The sequence below is a fragment of the Galeopterus variegatus genome, unplaced genomic scaffold, assembly GCF_000696425.1.
Source record: "Galeopterus variegatus unplaced genomic scaffold, G_variegatus-3.0.2 Scaffold8753, whole genome shotgun sequence".
NCBI classification, from domain to species: domain Eukaryota; kingdom Metazoa; phylum Chordata; class Mammalia; order Dermoptera; family Cynocephalidae; genus Galeopterus; species Galeopterus variegatus.
In genome coordinates, this window is record NW_007734864.1 from 37,726 (window position 1) to 55,992 (window position 18,267).

At 40.2% G+C, this 18,267-nt stretch overlaps 2 protein-coding genes across 3 annotated transcripts in view; one reads left to right on the plus strand and one right to left on the minus strand.

The window, feature by feature from the left end:
* Positions 1-9,207, plus strand: part of UHRF1BP1 (UHRF1 binding protein 1) — a gene marked incomplete at its 5' end in the record, with an annotated part of 41,676 nt that extends 32,469 nt beyond the window's left edge. Inside the window, 4 exons of the mRNA XM_008593135.1 lie at positions 2,586-2,848; positions 3,291-3,399; positions 3,530-3,636; positions 4,409-9,207. Coding sequence (XP_008591357.1) covers positions 2,586-2,848; positions 3,291-3,399; positions 3,530-3,636; positions 4,409-4,534 — 605 coding nt within the window. The remainder of the gene's footprint in view (positions 1-2,585; positions 2,849-3,290; positions 3,400-3,529; positions 3,637-4,408) is intronic.
* Positions 9,208-9,536: 329 nt separating this feature from the next.
* Positions 9,537-17,051, minus strand: TAF11 (TAF11 RNA polymerase II, TATA box binding protein (TBP)-associated factor, 28kDa). Of its 2 annotated transcripts, XM_008593133.1 has the most exons (5): positions 16,785-17,050; positions 13,297-13,445; positions 11,154-11,241; positions 10,716-10,812; positions 9,537-10,203 (listed from the first exon to the last, which is right to left on the minus strand). In XM_008593133.1, exons 1-5 carry the CDS (start codon positions 16,953-16,955, stop codon positions 10,073-10,075), a joined length of 636 nt encoding a protein of 211 aa, XP_008591355.1. In that variant the 5' UTR covers positions 16,956-17,050; the 3' UTR covers positions 9,537-10,072. The 2 variants fall into 2 exon arrangements, with proteins under 2 accessions (XP_008591355.1, XP_008591356.1); XM_008593134.1 differs by lacking the exon at positions 10,716-10,812 and having other exon boundaries at positions 10,065-10,203; positions 16,785-17,051.
* Positions 17,052-18,267: the final 1,216 nt, after the last annotated feature.

Consider the following 18,267-nt stretch of genomic DNA (forward strand, 5'->3'; position numbering starts at 1 on the left):
GCGACGGCCCTGCAGCCCTCGGCGTTGCTCCCGCACCTCGCTCAGCCAGTGAGCGGGAACCGGTCTGTATGTGGGATCCGAACCCTCGGGCGGGAGCGCCGCCGCACTTCCCAAGCGGCGCACTTATCCAGTGCGCCACCGGGCTGGCCCCAAGCAGCTCCTTTTTTCAGTTGTTGTGATTGCTCACTCCTGTGTGGGTCCACGGGAACCCTGTTAGTGGTCTTGCTAGCCTGAGGGCCACGAAGGCCCTCTTCTCCCCTGCCACCTCAAAGCAACTTCATCCGAAGGGCACAGTGGTGGCTTTTGCCAGCTCCTGCTCCATGTGCTCAGCAGCTCCAGCCTGGAAACAGCCGGGATTTGAAATGGTAGGCGTGATTCTTTCTTTCTCTCATCGTGGCCTTCTTCATGAACTCCGTAGGTCTCTCCTCCTCTTCACCTGAGCTCTAGAGGCCCCAGCTTGGCTGTCGTTGCTTTTTAATAGTTGTAAATTGGTTGATCTGTGGGAGAGAGTGACACTGGGGACTGTCTATTCTGTTATCTTGCCTGGAAGCCTACTGTCCATATTTCTATCAGCATTCTGCTCACCACCATTTATCTAGTCTTTAAAACATTTAAAACTTTCCTTGGTTTTCTTGTCTTCTAAACTTTCACCAGTGTCTAGGCATTTTCTAGCCTGTTCCTCCAAATTCTTCCAGCCTCTCCTCAACACCCAGTTCCAAAGCCATTTCCACATTTTCAAGTATCTGTTATAAGCAACACCTTACTTCCCTGGTGCTAATTTTCTATATTAGTCCATTTCTGTTGCTTATAACAAAATACCTGGAACTGGGTAATTTATAAGAAAACAAAATTTATTGCTTACAGTTTCTGAGGCTGGGAGTCCAAAGTCCAGGGAACACGTTTGATGAAGACCTTGGTGGCAGCGACAATGACCCAGGGGTCTCACAGAGCAGAAAATGGCAGAGCAGAGAGAGAGACACTCACATGCTCACCTTTGAAAGCCCTCAAAACCATGCCCCTGACCACAATTATTAATCCATTCATTAGGGCATGGTCCTACAATCTAACCACCTCTTCAAGGCCCCACCTTTCAATTACCATAATAGGAATTCCCACCCTCTTTACACTGTCACAGTGGGACTAAGTTTTGGGGGGACATCAATCCATAGCAATCACTATCCTGAATTTCATGTTTATCATTCTCTTGCTTTACTTTGTAATTTTTCCACATGTGTTTGAATCAATGTATTATTTAGCTTTGCAGGTTTTTGAGTTTTTCTAAATGGAATCATAGTTTGTACCGTTTTGTGATTTGCTTCTTTCATGTAACATGATATTCTTGGTTGTTGAGTTAGCTATATAATCGATTCATTTTCATTACTATAGAATATTCTAGTGTATAAATATATTGCTTTTTGCTTTTAAAGACAGCTTTATTGAGGTATAATTTTAATAGTATAAAATTCACACATTTTAAGTGTACAATTTGATAAGTTTTAGTAAATTTACAGAGTTGTATAACCATCACCACAACCCTATTTTATTTTAGAACATTTCCATCATTCCCAAAATATCCCTTGGATCCATTACCCTATTTACTTCTTCAGTCTATTCTGAAAAGATATTTGGGTTGTTTCCAGTTTTTTTTTTTGCTATTTCAAACAGAGTTGCTGTGAACATGCTTGTACATACCTTCTGGTTATATATGTTTGAGAGTTTCTCCATGGTTCTGTTCCTAAGTATATACTTTCTAGAGTTTTAGGATAGGTATAGCTTCAACTTTGATATGCCAAATTGTTCTCCAAAATGGTTGTACCAATTTGCAGTTCCATAACTATGAAAGTTGTTCCATATCTTGGCTACACCTGAGATTGTTCTTATGGAGTTTTAGAGAGATTAACATAGAGCCTGCTTGGCTTTATCAGCAAGAGAAGAGAAAACCAAGACTTAGAGAAAGGAAGAGCCATTCAAATTTAGTAGAGTTGAAGCTCCTATGTTTTAAGAGCCTTGGCCATTAGCCCAGTGACTCAGATTCATAGGAAGGCCAGTTTTTTTGTTGGTCCTTAACCTCTCTTACACCTTGAGAGGCACTATAGCAAAGTAGCTAAGCCCATGGACTTTGTAGTTAGACTGCCTGGGTTCAAATCCTATCCTTGCTACTTACTTGTGTAACTTTTTTTTTTTTTTTTTCCTTTTTGTCTTTTTTCGTGTCCGGCAACAGATCGCAACCCTCAGTGTCGCGCCCGTACCAGACCGGGACTGGCAACGGGATCGCAACCCTCAGTGTTGCACCCGCACCTCGCTCAACCAGTGAGCGGGAACCGGTCTGTATGTGGGATCCGAACCCTTGGTGGGAGCGCCGCCGCGCTCCCAAGCGGCGCACTGTAGCAGTGCGCCACCGGGCCGGCCCTTACTTGTGTAACTTTGGGCAAGTTATTTTATGTGACTTAGTTTATTCATCTATAAGGTGGGAATGATAATAATACTTTTGGCATAGGGGTTGTTATGAGTATTAAAGATACATAAAGTGCCTAGAACAATCCCTAGTTATTAATTAATTAATGTTTTCCTTGTCCTTCTCAAAGGCACAAACTTTCAGGAATCCTCAACTTTGAAGACTGGCCACATGAGACCAGCTGTGGGCCTTCGCTTTGAGGTGGGACCTGGTGCAGCTGTTCATTCCCCGCTTGCCACACAAAATGGCTTCCTGCATTTTTTGCTTCGTGACTGTGACCTGGAGCTGCTCACTTCAGTGCTCAATGGCCTGGGAGCCTTCTTGGAGGATGAGGAGATTCCAGTGATAGTCCCCATGCAGATTGAGCTCCTGAACTCCAGCATCACCTTAAAGGTGAAAGGAACCTTTGATTTTTGCCCTGGACTTTGTCAGGCAAGGAATTCTAGCAGTGACAGCTATTAACTTCTTCCTTTGTCACCATAAAACATTGTAAAGATCAAGTGAGGAAATGCATATTAGCATTCTCTGTCAGTGTTATAGTAGTATATAAATGTGTGTTGCTGTCAAAAAGACTTGGGTTCAAGTGAGGAAACCTTATCTCTAACCCTAACTGTGTTTGGCATGCAGCATTACCATGTACAAGCCATCAGATTATCTTATCCTTAGTTTCACCATCTCTAGAATGGGAGATCTTCAGTTATGCTTTTCATATAAGAATTTATGGAGAAACAGTGGCATAAAACTGCTTCAATCTTAATGGTGGAAGCATGGGTTGTATTACCTAAATTTGACTGAGCTGGTTGGGTGCAGCATATGCTTTCCTTTTTTCCTGCAGGATGATATCCCCCCCATCTATCCAACGTCTCCAGGCCCTATCCCCATCACTCTAGCCATGGAGCATGTTGTGCTGAAGCGGAGTGATGATGGTGTATTCCACATAGGTGGTGAGTTGGACTTGTCAGCCTGCTGGCTTCTCTGCCTTTTTTCTGCTATAAGTGAAAAGGTAACAACTAGGAACTCTCTGGGTGTTGGCAGCAGTCACTTAGAACCTTTACTCTTTTTTTTTTTTTCCAGCTGCTGCTCAGGATAGACCATCATCTGAAATACCTAAAAGTGAGAAGAGGCAGCCCCCAAAAGAACAGGTGTTTCTAGTGTCCACAGGAGAGGTTCTTGGACAGCAGGTGAGGACCTAACTGAAGAGTACCTTCCTATATACCCTTAGAGGCTATAATTGTGCAAGCTGGTTAAACCTAGGAGGCTGAGAAGGTTGTGTGTGTTGTGTGCAGTTTGGTGGTTTGTGCTCCTGTCACCTAACAGCAGCTTCTAGAAGTGCTGACTAGAGGATGTAAGTTAGGAGCTAGAGGTGAATAGTTGCTGTCCCTGTAACTGATGAACTCTGAAGAGGGAATTAGGCTCTTAGAAAAAAATTAGTTCAGTTCTCTTGATCATCGACCTAACTTGTAGATTTATCTACTTGAATCCTTTCTCCCTATTCCCCTTACTGGCTGTTGTTGCAAGGTGGTTGTATTAGTTCATTTCTGTTGCTTATGACAAAATACTTGGAACTGGCTAATTTATAAGAAAATGAAATTTATTGCTTACAGTTTCAGAGGTGGGAAGTCCAAAGTCCAGGGCACATCTGGTGAGGGTCTTCTTTTGCTGTGGCTTTGCAGCAACACAGGGATTTCACATGACAGAAAATGGTGTAGAGAGAGTCTCTTTTCAAGTTCTCAGAACCTTGCCTCTGACCACCATTATTAATCCATTCACTACTGCACAGTCCACAATCTAAGCACCTCTTCAAGGCCTCACCTTTCAATTAGCATAATAGGATTTCCCACCCTCAACAGTTACACTGGGTTTTTAAGCTTCAGTGAGGTTGGCGAGGGGCAGCCAATCTATAGCAGTGGTATTACTGTGTTTATTAATTGTGAACTACTCATTGTTCCTCAGGTGAAAGAACTGCCTTCCCTTCAAAAAGAACTTATAGAAACCAAACAAGCATTGGCAAATGCCAACCAGGAAAAAGAAAAACTTCTTCAGGAGATTAGGAAATATAACCCCCTCTTTGAGCTCTGATAGCAGTGGCTCAGCGATCTGTGCCAAGGAGAGAGATCACCAGCAACAGCACCACCTAGGGCAGAAGGCACCGTCCAGTGGTTGAATAAGTCTGCTAAGGATGCCAGAGGGACTGGGTAATGCTCAATTCACTCCTTGCAGGTGTGCTTTTTACTAGCTGTTTTGACTTGCATGAGGACAGGGCAAAACATGACCATATCCCAGGAAATTGTGCGTGGCGAAAGCATTATATCTTGCCTGTATAAAGCCTTTTGGCATACTAGGTGGCATCTTTTCAACCCTGTAGGGCCATTTCACCTCCTGGGTTCATGGCAAAGATACTCGCTTCCTTCACAGCCTGTGTGAACAAGCAAAAGTGCCCACCTCCTCAGTTATCCAGAGCCACCAAAGATTCCATGTCCCAAAGCTTCCCGCAGCAGACTTGAAAAGTCCTTGGCCTGAGTTTTGGCTGTGGTAGAGGAGTGGAGCAGGAAATAGCCCAGTAAGGGGGGCAGGGGCAGGAGAGGCACAGGAATAAGGGAGACCTGGAGTCTGCCTTTTTTGGAAAGGAAGCCAAGCTCTTATCATCTCAGCCAATATAAAAATCAGACTTTTCAGGTTAAGCTTCCTTTCTGTTACACTGTCATCATTGCAATGCTGTGGTAGAAAGTAAACAGCAGCAGCGATTCAGCCATATCGTCTTTCCCCTCCATAATACAATTTATTTGAAATTTAAGTCAAGAAAATAGTATTCACCCTGAACTAGGTTGAAGGCATGATGTGGTAGGGATCAATAGGGGAGCTAGATTTCGAGCCCCCTATTGCCTTCCTAGAGTCCTGCCCCTCTTCCACAGCTGTACCAGAGAAGTCATTTCCTCTGTCTCCCTGGGGTCCTTGGCATAGCTGCTTTCCCAGCACTGTGACTTTCTACCATGGTGTCCTCAGCATTTGATGTTTGGGAGCTGAAAATGTGTTTTAAACTTTAACATCTCAGCCTATTTCTTCTCACCCCCCTCTATCACTGTGGCTTTTTAAAATCATATGATTTCGACTTAAGTAAACAAAAAATCACAAAAACCCTTCAATCTAGCTAGGTTTTGCCTCCTGCTCTATTAAAGAGCTGTTTTCTTCCTCTTTCTTTCCTAATTGTTCTCCAACACTCCTTCCTTCATCCATATTGCTCTGATACACTTCAAGTTGTGTCGATTGGACAGAAGTTCATCAGCTAACTCACCTTGACTTGGCAGTATGTTAAAATAGTGATTTAGTGATGTCACTAAAGTTATAATCATACATGACCTACTGAAGGAAAGATAAAATGGTTTCTTTTATGGGAAACCATGCTTGACTTGTATACTTTAGTTTTTGGAGGATAAAAAGAAACATGAAGGAACAAAATATGATTTGTTCAAGTTTTTAAGGACTTTTGTTAAGGTTCTTCACTAAGGCAATTTTTAACACCAGTTACTATGGTATTGTGTGAATTTGTCATGTCTAGGAAACAGCTTTCTGGAGAGAAATGTTAACCGGGAAGGTTTCCTAAGGGTTGACACTCGGTTCAGCCTTACTTAAGATTTTTATAAATGACCTGAAAGTAGAATTTTACACTGAAATCAAAATGTTACTACTTCCAGGCAGTGAAAGGTAGACCAGAAGACATTAAAAAAAACCCCACAAAACCACAGAAGGGTCACAAGAAGCAGGGCTGTGAATACTCAGAAAAGTGACAGGTAAGGTTCAGCAGAATAAGTGTAAGGAATGTATTTATAGAAAAATTATCAACTGATATGGCAGTGAGCTGTGGAAAGAACTCAGGAAAGAAACCAAAGCGTTGTTGAGAGGGAGGAGGGATCAATGTGCTGGTGTGGTCAGAATCCTGACCTCTAGGCATCATCAGGAAAGACGCTTGGAGGCGACAGAGAACACCTCATATAAAACCATAGTTATGTCTTAATCAAATTGTCTTTGCATTTCTAGTGACCTTATTTACAAAATGTATGGTAAAGGGAGGACAGGTCCAGAGAATAGCAAAAATTATCAAGGGGTGGAGGTACACATTTTTATGTGAGGACACATCTTTAAAATGTAGACAAATGTTCTACAAAGAGGAAAGCTGAGGTGAGTGTGTGATCAAATATCCAGTCAAGAGCAAGGACGTGGTCCTGAAATACTAGCTTTAGGGCTCTACCTCATGGCCTTAGGTAAAAGAAAGCAGTTCTAAAGCAAATCAGAAACTTAAGGACCTTGCTGTCAGAAGTCATGCTGACAGAAACTATACATGGGTGCAGAAGGTTTAAGAGTAATCCTTGTATAATGGCCTTTCAAAAGGAAAATCAGGGCTACTTGGTGGTATGTAAGTGAGAAGGTAACTGCATCCCTCCACAAACTGCCCCTTAGTCCTTTTAAAGGCACAATGTTGAACTGAATAGATGACTGGCCCTTTTAAGTATGACATTTCTAATGTTCTTGGAGTAGGGAGATGGAAATCCAATGGCTGGAAAATAGAATTATTCAACCTTAGGATCACCTGAATTGGCTTAAAATCACATTGTGATTCTCTTCCCTTTCCCATCTCCCCGACTCACCATATCCCTCTGGCATCCTTCCACGCAAAGTAAATGTCTAATAGGCATTGCATGTTATACCTTTACCTTAAGCTTTTGCTTGGGGGAGGCAGTAGAAAACACATCTGGCAGGCACCAGGGCTAACCCCTTAATGGCCAGTGAGGTTTCTAGGTTCTCTGAAGTAATCTGAAGCATTTGTCCATGTGACAAGTGGAGTCCTAGAATTTCTGACTTTGCTTATGTAGCAGCTTTGGCCATTGTGTCTTGAAATCCTCCTTCAGGGAACATGGGTAGGGGTCATTATCCCATGGAATTTTAGTAAAAACCATCTTGTATAATTTCATACTCCTGTTTATTGGAGGAACAAAGACTTTTTCATGATGAAGAATTGTGAACTGGTGGTAGTCCTCAGGATAAGTGTAAAGGAAAATAATGGAAGGAGAAAGTAGTAGTGCCAGCCCTTTTGGACTGCTTACGATTTCTGCCTTGGAGCTGTAAGACTCTGAACAAAAAATAATAATACCTCAAGAAAATGTCTGGAGTGATAGCACCACTATCCCTCAAAGATTTCAGCCACTGCACATTAATTACCATTTCAGCTGTGAAGCATTTACAACTATAATCTGTGATTGTCTAGATTTCCTGTTTACATGGATGTATGACACGGGATATGCTTTAGTGCGTATGTACTAGAATTTAAATCCTCTGAACTGGGCTGCAGGGATGGTTATCAATCTCAATTTCTGTTTTCAACTCACTGGAATAATTAACCTAGTTTCTCTGATTTAAGACAGAAGTGGGTTCTATTCACTTGATAGCTGCTGTTTACTGTGTATTTCATCTGACCCTCATTGTGCCATGGGCCTCAACCTTTATGCCCCCTTTTTCATGGTTTTGAAGGTAATAGTTCCTGTGTCTGGAATATACAAGGGATAAACACCATCGTCACATACTCCATAACTTAAATGTTTCCATTTAACTCATTTACATTAGCTTCCCCTCATGGGAACATCGGGATTGGGGTAGTGGAAAGAAGGAGTTTGAAGTATTGCCATAGTAATATGGGAACTTTCCATTCCAAACCTTTACAGTAGGGTTTTTTTTTTTTTTCTTTAATACTTGCCTAAACTTTTAAAATGTGTTATAGTAAAGCTACAAAATTATGGAAACAACTGAACTTTGCTACACAAGCTAATACGAGAATATCTGATTATTTGAGAACTGTAAAAGTTGTGTTGTTGCCTTGTAATTTATCATTGTTAAGTGTTCCAGAGAGAATATGGTGTGATTCACTATCCTTTCTGAGACTAGGGCCTTTACCTAGTTGCTCCCCAACATTCTGCCAGAATAGGAATCTTCCCATTTACCTCTGGGTAGATATGGATAGTAGCTATTATTGAATGGGATTATTTTCCCCATGGCACAAAGGGAAACACTCTTGGAAACCTTTAACAGTGAGGCTTTGCTAAGTGGTCAGACTTGAGATTTGATCTTCCTCCCTTGTTATTAACTTTCAGCCTTATTCAGTATCTCTAATTGCAATACATATAGTTCCCTCTAACTGTTAAAAAAATTCCTGTTACAGCTCAGAGAGTATTTTTGTGTCAGTTAATTAGTTTTGGGTCAAGATTTAGCCCAAGTCTTTCAGCATTTCTTTGTGGACTGCCCAACTAAAGTGTCTTCTCCATTGGCTAAGTACACATGTAAAGCCATGAGTTTTAATATGAGATACTAAAGGTCTGATTTGCCTAACTCTATGAGTCTGAGCTGTTTTCCCCCACTCAGGGTGCTAAACAGAATTGGAGTCTTTACTAAGACATGCTCAGGAAAGCTTCAAAAGAGAACAGATTCAAAACCCTTCTCTATGACAATGAATGGTAGAGAGGAAAGAATTCTTCGGGATTGCCAATTATATACAGTAGCCTTATTACTGCTAATCACTGTCAATAAAAGGTCATGCCACTCCCCTCTATTCGAGGAAAACAATGAGAATGTATTTGATAAGCGGGAATCCTGGTCAGTATTGGAAATTTTAATGTTGCAATATCTAATCAAACCTTGAGTGTGTAGTGGTTCTGTGAACCACCTGAATAAAAGCAAATAAAACTTATTAAACAATAAAAAAAAAATTCCAATGACATTTCTCTCAGAAATGGAAAGAACTCTCCAGACATTTGTATACTGGTTCTGTGAACCACCTGAAAAAAAGCAAATAAAACTTATTAAACAATATTGGTTGTGATATGTTTATAGGATTCTGAAATATATAAGCTTTTACATGGTTTTTAACAGTGCTTGAAAGTGCTTTCTTATGAGATAAAAATTTAATAGTTCTAGTGGAAAACGGAAAGGGCTCAAATTTTCACAAAAAAGCCAAGAACAGTTTTATTCCAACACCAAAAAAGAATGGTGAACTTCTCCCCATTTCACCCATTTAGACAGAAAATGAATACACATATGCCAAGTTGGAAAACAGTTTAATGAACACTCACCAAAATCCACAGGAGAAGCTGAAATGTTTATAAGCACAAATTATTCCACTACTCCTGCTATCACTGTGTCCTTCATGGTGGAGTGTCACAAGTCCAAAGTTTCTGGTTGTTTCATCTACTTAAAACCAGATGTAAGAAACAACCTAAGTCTTAGCAACTTTAGGCTTCAATGTGAAACCATCAAAGCTCTCTTGGATAGGTTTTCTCTCTGTGAAAGCAGCTTCCCTATCCAGTAGATGCTTAAGGCCTATGCACTTTTCTTCTGCCAACTAGCCAAGAAGTGAAAATTCCCGAAGAGGTCTCAAAATTTAGTCAAAGGCAAGTATGAAACAAGCTGCATTCCTTCTAGGTGTGACAAATACCAGAGTTTTGAGAAAAACATTAAAATCATCATGGAGTCCTTGGGGGACTGAGATGCTAAAGCACCAGTGCAGAAAATCTCATGTAACAGGAAGTCTCGAACCAGTACTACCATCAGTAATAGGCCTTTCTAGGCTTTGGTCTAGAAGAAGATGATTTTTTTGTGCTTGGAGTTGGGGATTTGCCCCTTTGACTTTAACCTTCGAACAGCTTCCCTCATATGTTTGGGTTGCAGTGGTGGCATTTCTCCCCACTTCTCACACACATCCAGTGCTAAAGAGGGGGCAAGGAGAAAGTTTCATTATCACACAAGAACTTATTAATCATATAATCTTTTTGAGTCCTGTAATTCTCATTAATACTTCTTAAGCTTGCTAAGGAAATAAACCAAGAAATTTTTCCTTCTTAAGAGAATGCTATCATAACATCAGGGACAACTCCTCACCATACCACACTGGGTCACTCCTGCTGACTGTTTTTCTTGTTTCTTTACTTTTGGCAGCAGAAATGAGCAAGGTCCTCTATAGGAAAAACAAAAGTCTGCTTCTGTCACCTTGGGCTGAGGACAGGAATCAGGGAGGGGAATTTCCTAGATGGTTCCTTGCTCCCTGTATTGAAAATTTCACAGGATAATGGTTATGCTCTCCTGAATATAAGGCTGCCCACTTGGTCAACTTCTAGTGTGAATGAAAACTCCCACAGGTGCTGTAGTAAGTTAGTATAGATATTCTTGACAGTAAGACCACCACAGGTACAATCCTGTATTTGTAACCAACACTACTCACCTTCTTCTACCACCTCCCCGACGAAAACCTTAGAAATACCAGACATAGCAATAACAACATTCTGAGACACAGAGGTGCCGGTGATGGACTGGATCAGCTTGAAAGAAAGACAAACACTCTGTGATTAAGGTAGTCAAAGACTGGCTTTGGAACATAGTACTGACAAATGAGCTTTGTGCTGAAAAAGTGTATACTAAAGGCTGGTGCTGAAAATTGAGACTATTAAAACAAGGATTCAGGTGTGTAATGACTTACTCTACGTATTGAGACCCTATTCTTGGCATACAGAATTGGAAATGGTCAGATAATTGAGGGGCATGTTATTTTTCTTTTCCCACCTATATAATTCAACAACTTCAAAATGCCAATGGACACAGCTCTTGAGTCTGGTTTAGTTCTAATATATGATGGAAATGAAGTATGGTGGTCCACTCTTACCCTTTTAATGGCTGCCTTAGGGAAGGCTGACCTGCGATACATTTCATAACGGTTCAGCTGCTCCTCAGAAAAAGAAGAAACCAGGATTCTAGACAAAGATTCAGGTAATTTAAGTTGGCTTATAGAATAAATGCTCAAGATATATTATTAAATAAATAAAAGCAAGTCTCAGATAATTCAAAAAGGAATTTTCAAGAGGTCAATGGCATTAGGCTTGGGGTTATGAGGAAAGAAGATAACACATTTTTGCTATTAAGGAACTTGAGAAAACATGAAACAACTTCCTTTCCTCATTAAGAACAAAAACTTTGGGCCGGCCTGGTGGCGCACTGGATAGTGCGCCGCTTGGGAAGCGCGGCGGCGCTCCCGCCGAGGGTTCGGATCCCACATACAGACCGGTATAACAAAGTAATAACTATTAGCTCCAGGGAGAAAAGTTGTATGGAAAAGTAAAATAATTAGTTTTCTTTTTCTTTACTTAATAATATAGAAATGTATTATGATGAACTCTTGAAAACAAAAATGTTCTTAACTATCTGATTTAGAAAATTCAAAACTGTCATAAGAGAAGAGATGCAGAAAATATAGTAAGGTGGGCCGGCCCATGGCTCACTCGGGAGAGTGTGGTGCTGATAACACCAAGGCCCCGGGTTCAGATCCCATATAGGGATGGCCGGTTGGCTCGCTGCCTGAGCGTGGTGCTGACAACACCAAGCCAAGGGTTAAGATCCCCTTACCGGGTCATCTTTAAAAAATAAATAAATAAATAAATAAATTTATATTCAAACAAGTGGTTTTCAACATTAACAGATTTAAGGGAAAAATATTTGCAAATTATATGGAAAATGGTTAATACTCTTAATATATGATTAATCCTTTCAAATAAATAAAAAGATGGACATACCAATTTTAGAAAATGAGCAAAGGACATGAACAGGACAATTTTTCTTTTTTGGCCACTGGCTGATACAGGGATCCAAACCCTTGACCTTGGTGTTATCAGCACCATGCTCTAGCCAAGTGAGCTAACCAGCCTGCCCAGAATAGGACATTTGCAAAAACACCAGTTGCCACTAAATACAGAAGAAAAAAATTAACCTTCACTATTAACTAAGGAAGTTAAAATTATATACTAAAACAACATTTTTCATAGATCAGAAAACTATTAAAAAGAATGGTATTAGTGAAAATGTGGGGACACAAACTCATACATGTAGGCAGTGTGAACTGGAACATCTTTTTTGAAGAGTTTGGAAACATGTATGAATAGCTTTTGAGAATGTTCATACTGTTTGAACTAGCAATTACACTTCTAGGAATTTATTTTAGGAGATAATGGACAAGTATGCAAAAATGTGCCCAAAGAAACTCACCCTAATGTGAAAAGAAAAAAACCCAACCAAAACAGCTACAGGGATTAGTAAAATTATGGTTCATCGAGATAATGGGATACAATGCAGCCATTAAAAATATGGTCTTATTTACTGACATATTTAGTCATACATATCAAACATCTAAAAAAAAAACCGAAAAGGTATATACTCAAATATTATATGTGAATACATATAGTTAGAGTAAACTCTGGGTGGCAGGGATTACGGATACTTTTTTCTATTTTTCTGTATTCTCTAAATTATTTACCATGCTATTTTTATGGTCAGAAAATATAATAAAGCTATTTCCATTTTGAAGAAAATGACCTAGATATATAATTACTGACATGGTGAACATTCACCATATATAATGTGAAAACCAGAATTTGACAGTTAAAAAAAATACTTAATTTTATTTGTAGATATATATATAGAGAGAGAAAATATCTTGGAGAATATACATCAAAATATTAGCAGTGTATCTTTTTTTTTTTTGGTGGCTGGCCAGTACAGGGATCCGAACCTTTGACCTTGGTGTTATCAACACTGTGCTCTAACCAACTGAGCTAACCGGCCAGCCAGCAGCATATATCTCTTGGTAGTGAGGTAATATTTTTTCTTTTTACTTGTTTATACTTTCTGTACTATGACATAATATATTAATTTCTTTATTTTCTTTTAAGTTTAAAAAAGTAAAAATAATTAAAAGCCAAAAAAAATTATGGTCAAGTTTGAGCCTTGAAATGGGGAATGAACAGAAAGTGACTTACTGCATCTTCTGAATCTCATCTTCATCCACTTTCTGCTTCTTCTCTTTCTTTTCTTTGGTATCTATTTTCAGTTTTTTGGCTGCAGGAGTAAGTAATGATGAGTCTTCCCTTTCAACTGCTGTTAAATCTGAGACGTCCTGACTCTTGAGCTGGGGAGGTGAAAGAAACCATTTTATATATTTGGCATACTCTCCAGGCTTGGGTGAGGTAAGAAGACATCATCATTATTACAACCCAACATATCCACACATTGAGTAGTTTCTTGGTTGTAGGCACTGACTGAACCATCAAGTGTATATACAGTATCTCTCCTAAAGGAAGATTATAGCCCAGCTGTGAAGAGAAAATCAGCTAAATAATCCAGTTTTCCAGTTTAGCTATGATCACAGTTCCAGTATCTGTTTACAAGGAAAATAAATGCTAAGGATCATGAAAACCACTCTCCTCCTGGGCCCACTTTCCTAATTTCATTCTTTAGAGGGGATGTCAGCAAAGTCCTCTCTAGCCAACCAGCTCTTCTGCCTCTAGATCTAAAGATCTAAATCTATAGATCTTTACTGCTGCCAATTCTAGATAATAACTATATATATATTTTTTTTGGCAGCTGTCCTAGATGAGGATCTGAATCCTTGACACTGGTGTTACCAACACCATGCTCTAACCAAGTGAGCTAACCAGCCAGCCTACTGCTGATTCTATATGGAAAGAAAAAAGAGGCCCCTTCTCATCAAAACAGTGTTTCTTTCAATTTGGAAATTTTAGGTGAGCGAGTGTCTCCCACATGCAATGTGCTCTTTTCTTCCTATCCTTCAATCCTACTGTACCATGCAAATATTTATGCAAATATTTATTCCCAATACTAGACTGAATTTTTTTTTTTTTTTTACTTCAAAACAAGAGATTTATTTATTTTTGTATTAGGACAAATTTTGAGTTATTGCTTCCCAGATCCTGGTTCACAGAAATTGTGACATACGTCTGGAGTTTTAAGCCTGTAGTTGAGATAATGTCATACAGCAGTAAATAATGAAACAGTTTACCAAGCCCCAGCATCTGACCTTCTTTTCCTCCCTTACTCTTGTCATTTTCTCCCACACTGGCTGCCTTTCTAACCTCCACTGGCCAAACTCATTTCTGCCTGCAAGTCTGCACCAGGGTACCTTCTCGACACACTGCATTAGTCAGGGTTCTCCAGAGAAACTGAACCAACAAGATGTATACTCATATAGATATATAAAAAGAGGTTTACTATAGGAATTGGCTTACACAATTTTGCAAGCTCAGAAGTCTCATCATATGCCATCTGCAAGCTGGCTATATTGTTTTCTTATTCGCTATGTATCTTCATTCTGATCTGTATTTTCTTCCTCCTGTTACCTTTGGGCTGAGTTTAAACTTCTTTTTCTAGTTCCTCAAGGTGTAAAGTTAGGATATAGTTAAACAAATTTTTTTTTCTTTTCTTTCTCTTTTGTTTTTTGTTTTTTTGGCAACTGGCTGGTACAGGAGTTGAGCCCTTAGACCTTGGTGTTAGAGCATCATGCTCTAACCAACTGAGCTAACCAGCAAGCCCTGGAATAGGCTGTTTAAACAGCCCTGCTACAAAGGTGTTAAGCCTTGCCCTTGTTTAAAATATATCCTGAAGGACAAGGGCAAAATATTGACTGTACTACGCTGAAATATCTCGAAAAGAAAATAGAATAAAACAAAATTAAGTAAACAAGGAAGCTATTGAATTTAAACTAACTTAGTTAACGACGTTAAAGAAGCCCCAGTGCTTTGTATCAACAGATGCTTATAAAATATTCCACCAAACAAAACTTAATGCATATGAAAGTGGTAATTCTAATTATGTGCTTATAACTAAATTGCATTGGTTAGAGCACAGTCTTATAACACCAAGGTCATGGGTTCAGATCCCTAAACTGGCCAGTTACCAATAAAAATAAATAAATAAAGAAAGAAAGAAAGAATGGTAAATTAAAATACATAAATAACTTGCAGTTAATTTTCTCATTTTCTTAGATTAAATTGGAGTAGGATATATCTGGCCAAATCCAGTCCTTTTGCAGTCATATCAGGTGATAGTTCTATTGAATACATTTTATTAAAATATGCAGCAAGTGTTTTAAAAACAATAAAGTAACTGAAGAGTTAAGACTATTTCATTTCTAAAAATTGTTTATGAATATTCCCTGTAATTAGGACCAAAAGTCTCTTTTAAAATATCTGTCATTCACATTTGAAAATTGGTAGTAAATAATGGAGTTACTTTGAAACTATAGATATCCATTGAAGAAAACTGTACAAATGCACTGTTTGCCATTTATAAATTTAAATCTCGACACTTGCACCATGTTTCCAGTCAGGTTTCTCTTCCATTCTCTACATCAGCTTTTCAAATCGTCCTTCTTCGCAGTCCTCTACACGCCCCTGTTCTCTCTTCCTCGCAGATGTCTTTCACAAAAGAAATACAAACCATCTGATGGGAACATCTTGAACTTCCTATCCACAAGTCCATAAATTTTTTCATTTAGACACCCATCCTGAACGTTTATATTAACAATGGTTTGGGCCGGCCCAGTGGCGCACTGGATAGTGCTGTTTCAAAAGCATCACAATTTTACCCTCCATTGGGTGCAAATTCTTATATGCAGTGAACTCTCCAGTGGACTGAGCTAACTATTCATATTCAAATCCTTTCCGTCCTTGAGACCCATTTTAAAGTTTCTTTCTTAAAAGTTTTGTCACATTTTTATCTTTTCCTAAAAGTTCTTTCTTTATATATTTTGATTTAATTTTTTAAAGGCTAATTCCATCTAATCTAATGTTCACTTCATGATCTCTTAAATCCTTCCAAGACCCCAAGATTCTACCTCTAGAAATGGAACCCAGAGAACGCTGAGATTCTGGTTCCCTGACTGATGCTCAGCTAGGCAACACTGCTGAGCTCTCGGGCTGGCACAACTGATAGGTTTGGTGTTTTTATGCCATAGAGACCCCTGGACATTAGCATCCGGGTAGCAGTTAAATGATCCAAGAGGGTAAGAACATGATTTAACCAGTAACTCCTTCAAAATCTCCCTTTAACGGATCTGATCGACTCTGCTGCCTATAAAGACAGAAGTTGTGCTTAAATAACATGTAAGAAGAACCATATTGCGGCGAAAGGGGTCCTAGGAATCCTAGGTTCCAGATCCCGCACTGTCTCAGTGTGAACATCGGATCCTAATGTCCTCACCAGGACCAAGAGGCTATTAAAAGTCCCTTAGAAGTAACTTTAAGCCCTAAAGGCAAGGATTAAAAATATTAACCAGTGTTTAGGCCTCTAGAGCTTTGTTTTGTCCTCATCCCATCCCCCCGAAATTGCAAATCTAGAGAGTCGTGATGAGTTCTTGTAGCTTGGGAGGGACAAACCAGGAAGCCGGGAGAACAGCCAGTAACAATCTCTGGGTACACTCCTCCAGCCTCATCAACGCATCTCTTCCTACCTCGCCTTCCTCCGCTGCGGCTTCTTTCAAGTTCGCATCCCCGTCTCCGTCAGTTTCCTCCGGGATTCCGTCCGTGTCGGTAGCCCTCTGGCCTTCGGGAGCAGTGGCCGTCTCGTCCGACTCCCCTGTCTCTCCACTTTTGTCTGTGGGCGACTCACGGGCATTGTCCATCACGGATAGAATTGGTGCGGAGGGGTAATCGCAACGCTGTCAGACGCAGGAGTTCGGGACCCCGCGCTGCGCAGCAGGCCAGGAGCTTACTTCCTTTTGTCGCGCCGCGATGACATAACTCCTACCGCTACTCGGAGGGGTCATTTTGAGGCGCGCGTAGAGGCTTTAACTCTGGTTTGGTGGCAGTGGAGAGAGGGAAAATTGGGGGTACGGAGTTCAGTTTGTGTATCCTCCGCCCTAGGAAACCAGCATTTGTGAAGGTGCATAGTTTTGTTTACTGAAGGACTTTTTCCTTTCCGCCTTTTACAAAATGCAATGTCAGTTAACCCCTTCCTTAACCCTTCTCCTTTAGAGTAAAGTTGGGGGACAGGGAGGAAAACTCAGTTCCGTGGTATCCCGGTGTCGTGGAATGCGGCTACCTGGACTGGTAAACTTTCAGGCAGGGACTCAACTTTGTTTATTTCGACTGGACAGAGACCGTGCGGGCCGGTGTTTACGCTGAATTGCCAGCATTTCGCTCCTATTTCGCAAGCACCATAAAAAAAAAAAAAAAAAAAAACACATAGCTTGAGCAGAATTTACTTTCAGGCAGGGACTCAACTTTGTTTATTTCGACTGGACAGAGACCGTGCGGGCCGGTGTTTACGCTGAATTGCCAGCATTTCGCTCCTATTTCGCAAGCACCATAAAAAAAAAAAAAAAAAAAGTCACATAGCTTGAGCAGAATTTATTCAGTCCATTTATTCACTGCCCAACTATTGGCAGCCTACTTCGGGTCAGGAACAATGCTAGTACCATGAAACAAAAGAGACATAATTTCTACCCAATTAAAAATGATTTTTCCAGTTCTCCAGTACTCAAGATTGGGGTTGGTTTCACAAACCTGACGTTTTAGTGTCAGTCTGGTTAATCTCATCAAAAGTAAGAAGAAATCCTACAGAAAGGGAAGTCTCTCCTTTGAACGTTTCACTATTTAACGTTTTAACATTTAATGAGCTATTTCATGAAAGGATGAAGTCGCGAGGATATTTCTATTTAAAAAATGTCTTCTCTTCCCTCTTTGAGGTTCGGGAGTGGGTGGGGAGAGGGTTTTATCCACCTCTATGTCCCTAGGTCCCCGCGCCTATTACATATTTAATTTATGCATGCTGAAAGAATGGACTTGGAAATGTTTAGGTGCTCTTTACCATATTTCTTTTTGTTGCTACGCTGCCTTGACGAATTACCGTATTTCCTATCCCGTGAGCTCCCAAAACCTTTGGGGAAAGAGTGCACTTTCGGAGGCGCGTACAGGTGGGCCCTGCTTGTTCCC

Coding starts and splice junctions, on each gene's coding strand:
- TAF11 (XM_008593133.1), bottom strand. CDS start 16,955: ATGGACAATGCCCGTGAGTCGCCCACAGACAAAAGTGGAGAGACAGGG. Junction 13,446..16,784: donor CCGCAGCGGAGGAAGGCGAG/GTAGGAAGAGAT, acceptor TCACCTCCCCAG/CTCAAGAGTCAGGACGTCTC. Junction 11,242..13,296: donor GATGAGATTCAGAAGATGCA/GTAAGTCACTTT, acceptor ATCTTTGTCTAG/AATCCTGGTTTCTTCTTTTT.